The sequence below is a fragment of the Phoca vitulina genome, unplaced genomic scaffold (assembly GCF_004348235.1).
Source record: "Phoca vitulina isolate PV1807 unplaced genomic scaffold, GSC_HSeal_1.0 scaffold138, whole genome shotgun sequence".
Classification (NCBI taxonomy): domain Eukaryota; kingdom Metazoa; phylum Chordata; class Mammalia; order Carnivora; family Phocidae; genus Phoca; species Phoca vitulina.
This window is the reverse complement of record NW_022589841.1, coordinates 310,445-326,705: the sequence shown is the minus strand read 5'-3', so window position 1 is coordinate 326,705 and position 16,261 is coordinate 310,445. Positions and strand designations below refer to the sequence as shown.

The 16,261-nt window shown below is 47.2% G+C and overlaps 1 protein-coding gene across 6 annotated transcripts in view; it reads left to right on the top strand.

Annotated features, from left to right (window-relative positions):
- The window catches only part of LDLRAD4 (low density lipoprotein receptor class A domain containing 4), a 130,962-nt gene extending 122,312 nt beyond the window's left edge, over positions 1 to 8,650 (top strand). For all 6 annotated transcript variants that reach the window (XM_032399192.1, XM_032399190.1, XM_032399193.1 and 3 more), the window contains exons 3-4: positions 5,350 to 5,403; positions 6,863 to 8,650. In XM_032399192.1, coding sequence (XP_032255083.1) covers positions 5,350 to 5,403; positions 6,863 to 7,393 — 585 coding nt within the window. In that variant the 3' untranslated portion in view covers positions 7,394 to 8,650. The remainder of the gene's footprint in view (positions 1 to 5,349; positions 5,404 to 6,862) is intronic.
- The last annotated feature ends 7,611 nt before the right edge of the window (positions 8,651 to 16,261 follow it).

Here is a 16,261-nt window from a genome sequence, read left to right as displayed (position 1 = left end):
GCAGTCACTGTGTTCCAGGTCTGCAAATAACACATCTTGATTGTTGGCATCATAAAGACAATCATTTGGAAGATAGGTGATCGTTTTTGTCTTTAATGCAGATGTTTTAGCGTCAAGCAGGTTCAACTTAACAGGAAATTTTTCTGTCAGTTTGGCTGTTCATTGACAATTGGGAAGGAGGAAAATACAAAGCGACTTCTCAAGTATAGAAGAGTCTGAAAATACCTGTCTTCAAGCCTGCAAGATTAAGAGCTGTCCTGTGGCCCTTTTCCCATAAGGCGTAGATTCAGTAGCACCTCTTGATGACCAGCCAGCACCCCCAGGGTGGTCCAAGGGGTTCAGGTTGCTTTTCTGTGGATCTGGGCTGATAGGCACTGCATTGAGGGAAGCCTCTCTCTTGGCATGTTTCCGCAGTCCAGGCTCTGCCCACAGCCTTGCAGATTGAGAAGAAATATATCACCCGACTCAGAGATGGTCAAACATGAGTGAGTGCTCCACAGTAACTGCATTAGCAGAAGAATGACAAATGGCGAAGGACTCATTCACAGGAAGGATTTCATTTTAGCAAGTAAAAGAAGATCTAAGAGATAAGCTCTTGTGATAAGCTCTTATTCTGTTTACTGCCTCCCTGCTTTCACCTCATGACATTGGAAGGAGCGGTGCACGGCCTAGGCAGCTTGGGCTGATGTCTGTACTTACCGGTGGTCCCCTCAGTGTACGGCTACTGTCAGCTGAGCGAATGACCGAAGAGCGCAGAGAGTCATCATGCAGCAGTGGGCCTTTCTTCTATGTAGCACCTGGGGTCTTGCTGGAACCCAGTAGTGGGAAGTTGTGGAGAAGACCTTGCTGTGAGGGGTCTCGTGGGTAAGGCCCCTTGTAGGAATCAGCTCCCGACCTTATGAGAAAGGTTCTGAAGAAATCGGAGGTAAATGCAACTTTGCTTAAGCCTTTCTGACGCTTCCAGTCTTTCCACTCAAAATGCCACCTTTGGTGACAGATGGTCACTACACTTTCGGTGAGCAGAGCCTAACATACAGAGACGTGGAATCCCTATGCTGTACACCTGAAACTCAGGTAACATTGTGTGTCAGCTAGACTCAGAAACAGTTTTTTTGAAAAAGGCAAAATGCCACCTTTAGAATAGTCTTGTAAATAAACAAATAAAGGAAATTTCAATGACTTTGTTATTTTAAAAGCGTAACTGAAAATTGTCCCCACTTTAGTTGTGTAAAACAGCAGGTAGCCATTACGTATAATGTTAAGAGCTACCATTTACTGAATACTTATGTGCAAGGCATGGACTAAGGAATTTACATACATTGCTATAATTGAGGCTCACAACAAGCTCTTTTACAAATAAGGAAACTGAGGCATGAAGAAACTAAACAAGCTTGCCTGAAGTCACAGATTGAAGAGTGGCAGGACCAGGATTCTGGCCAAGGGCTTTCCCGACTCAAGAGTTCACTTGCCCTTACAGATCCGCCTCTGTGTCAAGAGCTGTGTCGTCCGTCCGGGTAGTATTAAGTTGTCATCAGATAATCAGTCATTACCTTTCTTGTTACAGAGGCTTTGTTCCAGGCAGAAAACTAGAGAGTAAGAAACATACATGCAAGGCCGTGCACATACAGAGAGGGACCCAACTGAATGCCTTTCTCGTAAGCATCCTAGATCAGTGTGACAGTCCCCCATGTGTTGTCCTCAGTTTTAATGTGTGTCTTAAGTAACTGGGACTAATAATAGATACAACATGGGCGACTTGAGAATAATATACCTTAAAAAAAATGAACTAGAATTGATTCAAAGTGATCCTTAGAGTGATGTCACAACAAATCACATTCCATGCTTTCTTGAGTAGAACAAGGGGGAGAGGGGAGTGACAGCTTAACCTCAGGGGGTTGTCCAGACTCCCTGTTTCCCCCAACCCCCCATCCCATGGGGAGGTGTGGCACAGGGGCTATTCGGTTATGCACATCATCTCACGTGTTGGGATCAAGACCTCTTGTCAGGAAGTGTTCAGTAGATATATGATGAAGTAATGAACGAATGCTTCCCTTCCTTTTGGTGGGTATTCTAACAAGGAAACAGCTGTAAGGGAAGGAATTTGTTTAAGCCTGCATAAAAATATTAGCAAAATTTTATTCCTATTGCTCAAATTTCTATGAACTATTTTAAGTATTATCTTAATTCACAGCTTCTTCCAAGTATAATACCATGTAATAATATAAGCATTAGCCAGGAACAATGGAGACTTCTCTGTTGAGATAAAAATTGCTTCCATAATGAGGATCCAGAAATATTGCCATTTGAGTAAATCCCAGCTGTAGGATGAGCCCCTTCTCCCTGAAAATGTCACCACTAGTGTTTGGAGATGAAGAAACAGAGGGGTCTAGGCAAGAGGGCCCATGTCTTTGAGTTCAGCTAGCCACAGCTTTCTGAAAAGATAGTACAGGCCCCTTGGAGGACACTGGTCATGGGGTCAGATCATAGTCCAAGGACTTCACCTCACCTGGGGGGCAAGAATCATCGGGCTTCACCAGCAATGTGCAAGTTGGTGCTCCTGAGGACAGTCTGGTGATGGGCGGCATGGGACAGCCCCCGGGGTGTGGCCACTGCAGCTTATGGCATGAGGGCCTGAATGAGGCAGGTCCCCTAACCATCAAGTCGGCTGGGAGCCAGCCTTTCTAGAATTCTGGCCATCTTCTGGGTCTCAGTTCTCCATGTACCAGCACAGAACTAGAATGATAGCTTTTCTGGGCTGCTGACCCTAACTGTTCTCACCATGGCATCTTGTAGATCTCATAGTTTTCATGGTCTCCTGCGTACTGTGTGGGTGAAAGCCCTAAAAAATAAGTGTCCTGTAAAAACGAATGAATCAGGGGGCAGGGAGTTGTTAGTGGATGGTTAAATAAGCCATGTCGTTGTTAAAATATTAATGATGGAGGGGCGCCTGGGTGGCTCAGTTGGTTGGGCGTCTGCCTTCGGCTCAGGTCATGATCCCGGGGTCCTGGGATGGAACCCTGTGAGGGCTTCTTGCTCAGTGGGGAGCCTGCTTCTCCCCCTGCCTGTGCTCTCTCTCTGACAAATAAATAAATAAAATCTTTAAAAATAAATAAATTAATTAATTAATTAATTAAAATATTCATCATGGCAATGAGGGAGGTAGAGTGGGCCGAGGGGGCATGGTAAGAGGATGAGCCCCAGTGGCAGAGGAATATGAAGTTCCGGGAGAGGCTGATGAGCTCCCATGCAAACAGCTCGGTGCTGGGATTCTGTCGGAATCCAGGAGGCCCCCATAGCTGGGTACTGGAGCTCCCGGGAGGTGCAGTGGCATGGACCCATCCCCACGAGGATGGCCCTGCAAGGAGGGGGGCGGGAGGGAGTGGCCTAGGGAGCCCGCAGCGAGAGCAGACGTGCCCCAGGCGGGGTCTGAGGACCTCCTCACATTTTACCAAACGCAGAGCTGGAGGCACCGCCGAGCTTGGGGCCGCGTGGCACATACCGGGAAGGGAGGGTGGCGCCGAAGGCAGGAGAGCGGCCCCAGCGCTGCTTGGAGGAGGCCCGGTGAGAGGTCACAAAGCACCAGGTGGAACTGGCGACAGAAGGCGGGTATGACTTCGGTGAATGGAGGCTCAAGACCACAAGGCGTGGTCTTTTCCAGGCAGTGTCCCAGTTTGGCTCATTTCTAGGGAAGTAAAACCATTGAGGATGGCTATTTCCGTTTTCAGAAAATGTGCGAGCCCCTACTTCTGGGTCACCTCGCGTGGTGCTGTTATTTCTGGCCCTTAGGCAGCTCACTCTGCGTCAGCCTCCTGCTCTGGCTGTCGCCTGGTGCCAGGCCCCAGGGTCAGAGGGGTGGCCAGTGTGTGCAGGCGCAGGAGTGGCCCCAAGCTCACGTGATGGACACGAAGAGTTGCTGGGGCAGAATTACAAGTCAGAGAGCTATGCAAGGCTTCGTTTTCACGCTGTTTTCAATCTGAGAGTGGCGACAATCACCCAGAGGCATACTGATTGTTTCCCTTTGACCCCGAGGAAGCTGCGCCAGCTCCGTGCAGCTCTGGGCCTGGTGAAGGGCTGCCTGTGGGTGCGGGGCAGCTGCTTGATTAGATTCGACTTGGGGCCGTCTGTCACCTGTCGCCATGCCAGAGCCAAAACGGCCCATTACATGATTTCATAGTTAGACCCTAAGCCCCAACTTCCTCTAAGTGCAGCTGGGCCTGTTCATATTTTTGCCCCTGATTCCATGATGTCCTGCGGGTATCTTAGGAACAGGTTGTATGTACCAGACAAGCGCACTGTTTAGCTGTGAAGGGAGTGTTAGTATTAGAATTCTGGCCTACAAAAGGGAGCAAGAGAGGGTTGGCCTTCGTGTCCAAAGATGTAGGGGTGTTTTACCTGGCAGGTTGACTCGTGGGCGTTCTTAGACTTCAGGAGGCTCAGTGATGGCACAAGGTCATGTATGTATATTCCTAGGAATCCAAAAATACAGGCATCTCTCCCCACCACCACCACCACCACCACCACCAACCCAGCTGTTCTTACTCTCTTTCTTAGAATAACAGGCCTTAAGCTAATAAATAGCCCAACAGACGCTGGCTAATAGCCAACAATTTGGGTTCAAAAAGGGAGGACATATTGAAATGCCTTGTAAACAAATTTACGGAGTTAGAAATGACCCTTAATCACGTCTACTGTTTGCTCGTCACCTTGTGGGTCTGGTCAAACATTTTTGAAAAAGATATTAAACAACTAGATGTCCAGTTACATGTGCCTTATAAATATATAGACTCAAGAATAAACTCACTACAAGACACTCGAAGGGCGTTTGGGCTTTTGGAAACTCAGTTTGGGGTCTGAAAGCCAACCAGCGTGGCTAGCTAGTGTTTTCCTTCTAGTACTGCTGTTGCTTAGGTCAAAGCTGGTTGCAGTTCAGAAGGGTGTTGTCTGGCGCTCGGCCCCGTTCCGCTAGCACCCATTGTGTGGGCAGGCCTCCGAATAAGAGTTTGGATTCACCCAGACCCTATGCAGATCCGGGTGGTGATTGAATGTAGTTTTGAATGCAGTTTTGAGGACATTTTGAATGTATTGCAAAGACACAGGTGTATAGTTCGGAAGATACTTGATTTCAGATCTATTTCAAATCTATTATGGCTGAGACCAAAACCTCCTACCTTTTCCTTGTGGTCACAATTCTCTGTTTGGATGTTAGGTGTGAAAAAGGACCAGTTCTTTGTCACTCCATGTTTTAAACAGGTCTGCTTCTGTCAAAGAGGAATGTGATCCCTTGATTTTGGGTGCTGTTGTATGAAACTAATGATTTTCTTGTGATGTTTCTTGTCCTCCCACTGCCAGGAAGGGCGCCTGTGGCCTTCAGGCAGCTCCGGGCCTCGGCCAGGGGCCTCAGAGGTAAGGAGTTGGGCAGGGGTGGGGGGTGGGCCGCCGGAGGTAGCTGCTGCACCCATGTCAGGGGAGGGAGAAGGGGAAAAACCACTGCAGCAAAACTGGTGGAAAGCCTAAGTGTATTACAGCATAGATTAAGAAATAATGCATTTCCCTTAAGGTGTATGCTGTAACTTTGGGTTAAAAAGGTGAGGAGGAGTTTTGCCCTGGAATGTCCTAGAGATGATTCCTGCTAGTCTGAAGCTCCTTACAGAAACCAGGTTGAGAATCACTGATCTTTACATGGTCCCATAAGCTGCTAATAATGAGGCTTGGCAGATGTGGGCAGAGTGTATAAATACATCTCCAAGTTTAATAATATGATTTTTTTAAATAACATAATTTTTGCCTATAAGTTAAAAATATGGTGTGAGAGAAGTCAGTGGAGATATATATCTTTAGATCTGTATATATCTCTTTCCTCTAGAAGAAATTTGGATGGTGGAATAGGTGAGAGGATATGTAAGAAGAATAGTACTTGGATTCATTTTGGGAAAACAAATCTGTAATTATATTTACTTTGGAGTACAAAATATTTTTCATGTCAGTTACTAAAAATAACTACAGGAAACTTTTATCCAGAATGAAACAACTGGATAAGCCTAGAACCTAGAAGGAAAAAGAACTCACTTTTTCTGTATTTTCTTAAGTAATTGATAGATCAGCGTGCTCCTGTAAATAATTCATAAATTGACCCAGTGCCTTGTACCTACCCCAAGTACCATTGTGTGCAATTAAACTTACATTTACAATGAAAACTCTGAGGGCCCCCCTACTCTTCTGAATCATAGGTGAGAGAGCAGGGAGCATGGTCCTTCTGCTCCAGGTGAAGGGGTGGGGGCCCAGAACTGTCACCAGGTGGTCAGGACTGCAGCACCACCCGAACAGCGTTCTTCCACCCCGTCCCTGTTTACTGAACTCTGGAAATTGCTGTTGTATTCTACTGGAACCAGCAGAAAATGTGTACATAGCGTACACTGTAACTCCCATTAAACCAGTTAACCGCAGTCTCCACTGTTGAACCATCCTAGATGACCTGTAGTTTGGCAAGATGAGTGGTGTAAGTCACAGGGAATAAGAAAACGACTTTTTTTTTTTTTCCCTGAAATAGACTTTTCCTGTTGTTTCCTGTTTTGAGGACTGTTTGAGGGCGCTTGGGTGGTTCAGTCATTAAGCGTCTGCCTTCAGCTCTGCCTTCAGCCCCGCATGGGGCTCCCTGCTCGGCAGGAAGCCCGCTTCTCCCTCTCCCCCTGCTTGTGTTCCCTCTCTCGCTGTGTCTCTCTCTGTCAAATAAATAAAATCTTAAAAAAAAAAAAAAGTCTCCAAACTGCTGAGAACACAGACCAGGCGTGAACTTTCTTGATAACATCACATTCGTGGTCCTTGCGTCGCGGATGTCTTCAACCCTCTCCTCCTTCCCTTGCAGATCATGTATGCCCCGAGGTCCAGGGACAGGTTTACCGCCCCATCCTTTATCCAGAGGGACCGGTTCAGCCGTTTCCAGCCCACCTACCCCTACGTGCAGCACGAGATCGACCTTCCTCCCACCATCTCCCTGTCTGACGGGGAGGAGCCGCCTCCTTACCAGGGGCCCTGCGCCCTGCAGCTCAGGGACCCTGAACAGCAGAGGGAACTCAACCGAGAATCTGTGCGGGCCCCGCCCAACCGAACCATATTCGACAGCGATTTGATAGACATTTCCGTGTGCAGTGGGGGCCCGTGTCCGCCGAGCAGCAACTCGGGCATAAGTGCCAGCACCCGCAGCAGCAACGGGAGGATGGAGGGGCCGCCCCCGACGTACAGCGAGGTGATGGGCCACTACCCGGGCGCCTCCTTCTTCCATCACCAGCACAGCAGCGCGCAGCGGGCGAGCAGACTGCCGTTTCAGCAGGACAGCTCGGGGGGCACAGTGCTGACCCTCCAGGGCAAAGACAGGAAGCCCGGCAACCTCGTCTGACCCGCGCACGTGCACAGGAGGAGGAAGACGCCGAGCAGGGAGGAGGGCCGCGCCGCCTCCGCACCTCCGGCACGGTGGTGGTCCGTCTCACCTGCTACAACGAAGTAAAACCAAATGTGCAAACGTGGTCTTTGTTTCTGATTCCTTTCAGGGGAATTGCATGCAGACTAGACTGAAATAATACAAACTTCCATCCGGTCCGACCGCGAACAGTGTTTATCTGGGGACAGGCGTCAGGACGGGGTGGGGGTGGGGGGCTGGTTTTGGCAAAGGGCGGGCTTGGGAACACAGAGAAAGGGATGCTTGGAAGAGATCATGAAATAAAACCCACAGAGGTATTTGATTTATTTAATTATGAAAGGAGACTTTTCAGAAAAAGAGGCCAGAATGGCCCGTTTTATAACTAATTGATAAAGAAGGATGCATTATTATATATTATCATGGGGAAGTATCGGCCAGTTTGCTTTTTCTCCCAAGGTGTGGAACTTTTATTTTGTTTTAAAAACATGATTCAAAATTCCTGTTTTGTGTGCCAAGGTATAAAGTGAAGAAGTTAGATGAATGCAAGGAGTTAAATTTGTGTTGTGATGATGTGTTTTTAAAAAGTTGCACTATCTAAATGTTTATATATGAGGGGACTGTTCCATGTGAAGTTCTGTATGTTGTCTTCTCACCTGTGGATTATTATTAGGCCCGAGGAATACCTGGAGTGTTCCCCATAATCACGCGAGAAAAGATGTTTGGGGATGTAGCCTCACATACGCCAACTTACCTAAATCTGGAAGCCATTCCTGTTGCAGGAGTTTGCTTCACATAGCAGTGCGCCACTGAAGTATTTGGAGACTTTTGGATGGAAGATAGGAAATACTAAATCCCAGCATTTCTGACTTGTTGAGTTACTCTGCTAGTCTTAGGCTGCATATTTGATTAACTATGACCCCAACACATGCATTTATGTACCCGGTATCATGCAGTGCTGCCCATCCTCCCGCGGTGCAGTTTCTTCAGTAATTTAGAGGTTTTTTTCCACTGTAGCATGAAATATACTCAGATACATACATTATTTTATGCAATAAATTGTTTAAAATGCAAGGTGGTTATTTTTAATACTGTTGAACTATGTGACTTCTCAGTGTATTCCCCGTTTTCTCTCTCCTTTTCTAGATAGGTAGTTCAGTTCAGGCCTGGATCGCTGGTCAGGGCTCTGGAGGCTCTCCGCCGTGGCCCCCGAGGCGGCCTACCTGGCCACGGTGTGCAAGGCTTCTTCATGCGCAGGAGGCCCCTGGAGCGGATGAGAGCACGCCGAGGTGCCCCGCACCGGAACAAGCCCTTGCACGTCACTGCCCATGGCGCTGCGCTCTTGGAGGGATGCGGTGCTCAGAGCCCACCCCAGCTCCGGGGGGAGCGTCCTCGGCTCCCCAGACGGTTACCCAACAGTGCAGGGCGGGGAGCGACTAGAAGCGCACAGGATAAAAAGCACAACACGTAGTTCAATGCAACTAGAAGGCCAATTTTAAATATTGCTAGTCTTCGCTTTACTACTCCTGATATTTCCGAGCATTTGCTCTTCTGTAGAATAGATAACTTCCTCGTGTGGAAGCCAGCATCTGGCCCGTGTGACAGCCGTAGCCTGTGGGTTTGGCCGGCACCAGGCCTCGGGAGGGCTTGTCCCCTTTGGTCTCTGCATGTAAAACAGTGAATTTGGAATGATGACTCAGTGACTCTGATCTCTGCAGTTTTCCTGCCGAAGCGGCACACGTGTGTTCCTGTCTGTCTGTGGGTCTCCAGGGTGGTTTCTCAGGGAGGTGACTTGGTGCTGTGGGCTCAGAGCTGGAGAATGTCCTGTCCACTGCTCCTTTCTGCTACTTCTCTTGGTCAGGAGGTGGCTGGGTTTTGTTTTGTTTGGAGGCTCAGAATCTCCGTTGCACTCATCCGTTTCACACAGTAACCTCCACAGGACTAGTCACTCTTCAGAGAGAGAGAGAAAAGGTGGGGCAGAAGCTGCCACTCAGGCCTCAGAGCCTGTTTGGAGGCTTGTGTTCTGGGGGCTGCCTCTGGGATTCCGAGACCGGGCAGATCCCTGGGAGCCCGGACTCAGACCCAGAGACTGCCTCTCCCATGCCCCAGGCCCTCCCGCAGCTCCGCTTGCTGCCTGGGTCACAGGCCTGCGCTTAAGCAAGCTGGGCATCCCCTTGGCATGAAGCCTCACGTGGCCCCGCAGGGGAATGTTAGCACCTGACCCAGTCAGGACCCCCGTGGGGCTCAGGGTGGGCTAGGTGTCCTGTCAGATGCAAAAGGAGGTTAGTCATTATTCCAAACCTCACCTGCAATTTTGGTAAAGTGGTGAACCCGCCTTATATAGCTCTTGCTCAAAACGGTTTCACAGTCCTTTTCCTACCTGCTACCGGAATGAGCTATGGTTGGAAACTGGTAAATTCCCTAGTCACTTGGCAAGTTCATGAATGTTTTGCAGATGTCCACAATAATTGGCAAAGCAATTATTTAATTCAAATAACTTTAATCGTCCTTCAAAGGAGTTCCTCCCATTCGGCCACCCTAGAGAATTGCCCTTGGAGTTAAATAGTTATTTCAAGACACAGACCAATCAAACCATGACTTGATGGTCTTTGAGGCTGGACCTCTGTGATGAATTAGTTTGAAAGCTAAGGTCATGAATTTGAATTAATAGTCAATTCCCTTCGACATGGGGAAAAGGTGATTTAGATCCGTGACTTCTTGGAAGGTGTGGCTGCCCTGTTAGTACCACATTACTGGCCGGGTGAGGGACAAGAGGTGATGTGAGGAGGCAGCTTGTACGGGGGCCCAATGTTCAAGAAGCCCACGTGCTTAGGAGACCCGAGGGTCTGGCTTGGGAACCTGTGATGTAGGCAATCTGTGGTAGGTTTATTATTTCAGTAGAGAGTTAGGATAAAGGATTGCATTGTTCAAAGGAGCAGTGGGTGGGAACTGGTGCTCCCGGGCATCCGACTGCCATCCCCGGACTTCCAGAAGTAGGAAACCCAAGGCATGTTGAATCCCGTTTCTAGGAACACAGTCTTCAGGGGTGTATTTGCTTTTTCAGGAGGTCTGTGTTCTTCAGTCGCCAAAGCAGTCCTTAGTACAAATGAGATTTTGCTAAACAAACTGTGTAATTAAGTAAACATTGCTCCATTCTTTGTGTCCCTGACCAAAAGTTAGTGTTAAGGAGTTTGACAAGCATGCCTTCTGTCCTTCCCTGCCGCATAGGCACATGGACACACAGCCCACAAGAAATTTCAAGATAGCTGAAGAGAGTATTTAAAACTTGCAAAGACTTGTCCTGAAGAGGACTTCACGTGTATCTGCTGATTTTAGCTCAAACTCTTTGGAGAGGACAGGGGCTGGGAGGCCTTCAGAAGCACTGGCATAGGAATGTGGTGCACAGATGAGCATGCCTCGGGCTTCTGAACATCTTCATTTGATCTTCTTCACCTTTAGTCTACTTTCGTAAGAATGAGAAGGGCTCAAACGGCACGCACTGCTAGAAAGCTGCACTGACCTGGAAGAATCCGGTCAAATCACAGCCTTCCCTCAGAAGCAGAGTCACCCCCCTTGACAGGGCCCTCCTGCACCATCTGTCCAATTGCTTTTCTGACTAGGGGGTGCCTGTAGAAGGGTCCTGGTGGGGTCCTCTGGGGCAGGGCTGGGGGCCTCCCCCTGCCCTGTGCTCCCTGCCTGCAGCCTCCATCTGGTGTTGGCTGTGCCGGGGCTCCTGCGTGAGGTTCACTATGTAGAGCGGCACCGTTAACTGCATGTTGTCTCGTATGCCGTTCATTTCTCTTCAGATTTCCAAAGCTCAGCAGTGTGCAGAGGGGGTGGGGGGGAGGGAAACTGGGAAGGACACTTGGTTTTTAACTTTGCGGTTTTGTCTGCGGCTAAAACAAGACATATGCCCACGCTTGGCACCAAGCCTTTGTATGGTGACACGCCCCCCCAAGGCTGCCTCCCCTCTCTGCCAGGGCCCCCAATCCTAGCTGAAGGGTCCGACGTGGGCTCCATTCTGCTGACGCTCACCCAGATTACTTGGCCTTTGTGAACCTAAATGAAATGACATGATTGGGTGACAGGCTGGCGGGTCTCCCCTCCTCAGTGGGAGCCACACGGTATCCACCAGTGCCCACCAAAGTCACAGATGAAGAAACCGCTTTGGCCCCAGACCACAAAAGCTAGTCTCGGCAGCTTTGCCGCTCCCCTGACTGGCACCAGCTGCCAAGGCTGGCCAGGGGACCTTGCAAAATACTCGGGCCTCGCCATACCCTGCATTTTTCAGGACCCAAGATTTCAGCTGAGGTTATTTTACCACCCAAAGTACTGCGTCTTTCGCGTAGCTCGAGTTTGTGATTTACTGCCAGGCTTAGACGGTCGTTTGCGGCGGTGGCTTTCCAGGCCATCAGGACGCTGGGGTGTGTGAGTCAGAATGCCTTGCCAAGAAAGCGCGGCCTTCCTCTGATCCTCTTTCCTTCCTCGGCCTGTGCTTGTTTGTGTGCAGTGTGGTGGGGGTGCCGACGCCCTACCCGCATGTCGCGTCGCCCGTGGCGTTCCAAAGAGCTCTGCATGCCGGGGGCTCCTGCTGACTTCAGCAGGCCCAGGAACTGAGCCCCCCACCACCGCACTCTGCCCCCACCTTTGTTGTGCCTCACTTACAATGGTGCTTTTTCAGTTGTCTGTCTTCTCTTATGTTTTTATTTGTAAGGTGCTGTATATAACTTGAATATATTATGCACATATCCTACCCAATGGGTAGAACAAAAGATTGTTAATACTGTAATATAATGTATAGATACTGATTTTAACAGAAATGGCATAGAATTTGTGAATGCCTATGTGCTTTGTCCTCTTTTGTAAGGAAATTTGCAAATGGATGCATACAGATAAAAGTCTATGTAGTTTATTTTCCTATTAAATATCAATATTATAACACAAGGGAAAGAAGTCTGAACAAGCAAGCCACTGTTTATGACCAGCATATGTATAGCAATTGAGAGTTGCATCTTTGCTGTGAAAACCCTTTATTAAAAAAAATAATTTAAAAAGAATCCCACAGCTTTTTGGTTGCCACTAGATGCTTCTCATTTTCATCTCTTTAGTAAGGCTCAGTTGACCAGTGGTAGAGTCAGAAAAAAAAAGTTTTTTTCACCTTTGCTTTATGAAAAGATATCTCATGTTGTAGAATAGTGGAGACGTCAGGCCCCAGGGAGAAGCACGTACTTTGTTAAAATTGCAGAAATTATGTCCAAGTTCAGTAAATTGGCCAGCAGCAGAGGACTTTGTTCCGTACAGAGGCGTTGGCAGCCGTCTGTGTCCCTAGTCTCTCTGTGCCTTTTTCTTTGACAAACTGAAGCTGTGGAGCCAATGAACGAATGCGTGTGTAGGGCAAGAGTATCTCAGGAAAAACAAATCCACTTAGGAGAAGACCCCACTCTTAAAAAACTGTTTTGTTTTGGGTTATCATTCACAGATAATTAGCTATCAGCCAGTCAAGTGAAGAATCTTCTATCCATTCCTGTTGGTGTGTCGTGGTGATCTTGACAAGCTAGGTTTTGCCAGCAGTTAGGGACGACGTTTTCAGTCGCATGCTCTGTCACACCTCTTACGCAGCATCTATCCGTTCAGCTCAGTGTTGTGTCCGTTGTGACCTCTGCATTTATCTTCAAATATCCTAATACAAATACTAAAAAAGGAAAAAGCCTATCACGTGTTCACCAAAACCGCGGTTGAATCATGGGTGTGTGCCTCCTTTCCAGTGTCGTCCTTAAAGGCAGTCAGGGAAATTTCGCCCATCTGATCCATATTTCCACTCTATTCTGTCACCAGAAGATATTAATTCTAATAAAACCCATGTTTTTTATTTGCTCTGTGGCGTATGTTCTGATTTTGAAAATCACGAGAGAATCATGCCCTTATCCTCCAGAAAGCAGACTATTACAGATTCTCCTTACATTGAGAACACCTCTACAATGCGACTCTTGTTGCTGAAGGATGAAAAGTCAGCCCTTCTCGCACTGTCTGTTCTGAAAGGGCATGACAAGATAGCTATCTCCTGGGGGCTCTGTCCCGTCCAGCCCCCGTCTGCTTCCCTTGTGAACTGCAAGGGCTCCTTGTGGTTCTGGTTTGACATCAGGAGCCAAGGCCCTCTGCTGTCAGGAGCAACACTCCCACCCTTCCCGGTTCCTTCTCTTGGGAGAACTGTTGAGCATGAGTGTCATCAGAGAATGTTCTAGACTCAGAGGTACTAAAGTGTGTTACCACACCATTGCTTCCTTTCTACAGAACTAACTGAGGCTTACACTTTACTGTTAATGGTACTGGTTCATCTTAATGTGCTTGTTGGTATCTTGCTATTTTTCATTTCATGGCTTTCAAAGATCACATTTTCTAACTGACTTTGTCTAGTGGAAAGCTATTTTTAAATGTGTACAACACTATTCATAGCATTGAGTTCATTTAATTTTTATTATAAAGCAGCCAACTAAAAAAGTACAACTGTATTCACTTTTCAGTAGTTCCTGTGAGCTCTGATAACCAGAGTCATTAAAGTCTGCAACAGCCCTTTGTGCTTACTTTTCAACATGATTCCAAGTTATATACAGAGAAATATTTCCAACTGTTGTGTATCTGCCTCTTTTAACTGAGCAATGGTGATGTAGTTCTTAGACCTAAGGTCTGTAATTGCAATACTTTTAAAGAAAGATGTTGCTCTAAGTGCTGTTTGTTAGTTATGAAATCAGCTTTTTCTGCTTGTTCTTAATGCTGTGGTCAAACCATAGCACAAAATCATTAAAAATAATCAGTGACATACATGTGTCTCCTGCTTTTCTTTTTTGCAATCTTTCAAAAACAAAGCACGTATGTGTGTGGGTGGGGGAACTACATGCGTTTTAAAACCCAGTCTCAAAGAAACACTATTCTTATGGTTTCCCAGCTAACCTTTCCTCAAGCCCAGGTTCTACATAGAAATGTTCAGGGATTGCCCACAGATCTCATCATGGGAGGAGCCATTGAGAGTGGCTTCACCTGAGCTGAGGTGCCCAAGGGCTGTGTAGCTGTCTCCCAGTTTCAGGATGGCTGTCACAGAGAAACAAATCAGCTAAGCCCAAAACACGAACAAGATTTCTAGCAATGGGTCCACAATAGCCAAACTCTGGAAGGAGCCAAGATGCCCTTCAACAGATGAATGGATAAAGAAGATGTGGTTCATATGTACAATGGAATATTACTCAGCCATCAGAAAGGATGAATACCCACCATTGCATTGACATGGTTGGAACTGGAGGGGATTATGCTAAGTGAAATAAGTCAAGCAGAGAAAGACATCACATGGTTTCACTCATATGTGGAATATAAGAAACAGTGCAGAAGATCATAAGGAAAGGGAGGGAAAACTGGATGGGAAGAAATCAGAGAGAGAGACAAACATGAGAGAATCTTAACTATGGGAAACAAACTGAGGGTTGCTGAAGGGGAGGTGGGTGGGGGATGGGGTGCCCGGGTGATGGGCATTAAGGAGGGCACATGTGATGAGCACTGGGTGTTATACGCAACTAATGAATCATTGAACACTACATCAAAAACTAATGATGTGCTATATATGCTGGCTAACTGAACATAAAAAAAAAAAAAAAAGATTTCTAGCAATGGGAACTGTTCAACCCGGAGACAGATGCCTCAGAGGTTTAAGGTCCTTGGCACTAGAGGTTCTCAGTCTGTGACCACGTAGCAAAAGGACTCTAAATTTCCTTCACTGAGAGATTAGAATAATATCTTTAAGCTCTAATTACATACACAGATTCACAGATAACATAATTGTGTATGCACAAAACCTCAAACAATCTTCCAAATTACTAGAATAAGTGAATTGAACATGGTTGCAAAAAACACGATTATTTTTGCATGTCTATGTTAGTAATGAGCTTCGGAAACAAATGAACTTTGGAAACTGAAATCTTAAAAATGCCATGTAAATAATTTTTGGTAACACCCATTTTAGACTCTCAATTTTTTTCTTGAGAGAGTGAGAGAGAGAGAGAGATGGGGAGGGGCAGAGGGAGAGGGAGAATCTTAAGCAGGCTCCATGCCCGCCTGACATGAGGCTCTATCTCATGACCCTGAGATCATGACCTGAGCCGAAATGAAGAGTTGGATGCAAAACTGAGGCACTCAGGTGCCCCTGAATTAATTTCTTTAAAATTGTTTTGTAAAGGGGATTAAAAAGGTGTAAGGAGGAAAACAGCTATAAGAAAAGAATTTCTTTTCCTCAAAACAGCAAATAGTCATTGATAGATCATCCTATGCTCTGGAATAAATAATCTCTTATTTGGTAGATCATTCAAGAAATATTTAAAAATATCCCCCAAACTTGCTATCCCTGAGTGAAGCTAAGACTAGTATAAACTTTCCTCATGGAGAAACTTCTGCATAAGAATGAGGGGGTTCAGGGCTTGAGATGCCTCCTTGATCCTGTTCAGTAAACCCTGGGGTCTGCAAAGAAACAGCTCCCTACCCCCACTCCCCCTCTGCCACAAGGAATCTATACCAAGCGCCCCCTGGTAGCTGTGTCTATGTGGGGTTCCCTGAAAGCAAAAGCTGAGAAGAGGATCTCCATGCAGGTAGCTTGCCTGGGAGCTGTTCTCAGAGGACGAAGCAGGTAATGAGAGAGGAGACAGGCAAAGGTGTTCACACTGGTTTCCACTCTAGGCGATTGGGGCTCAAGATGGTGCCAAGAAGGAGGGGAGGCGGGGGCACCAATCTCCACTGTTGAGGGTTGCCCTTTGGGATTATCTTCCCAGACACCCTGGGTGGGAACAAACTGAAGACTTCTGGAGAAGCCCT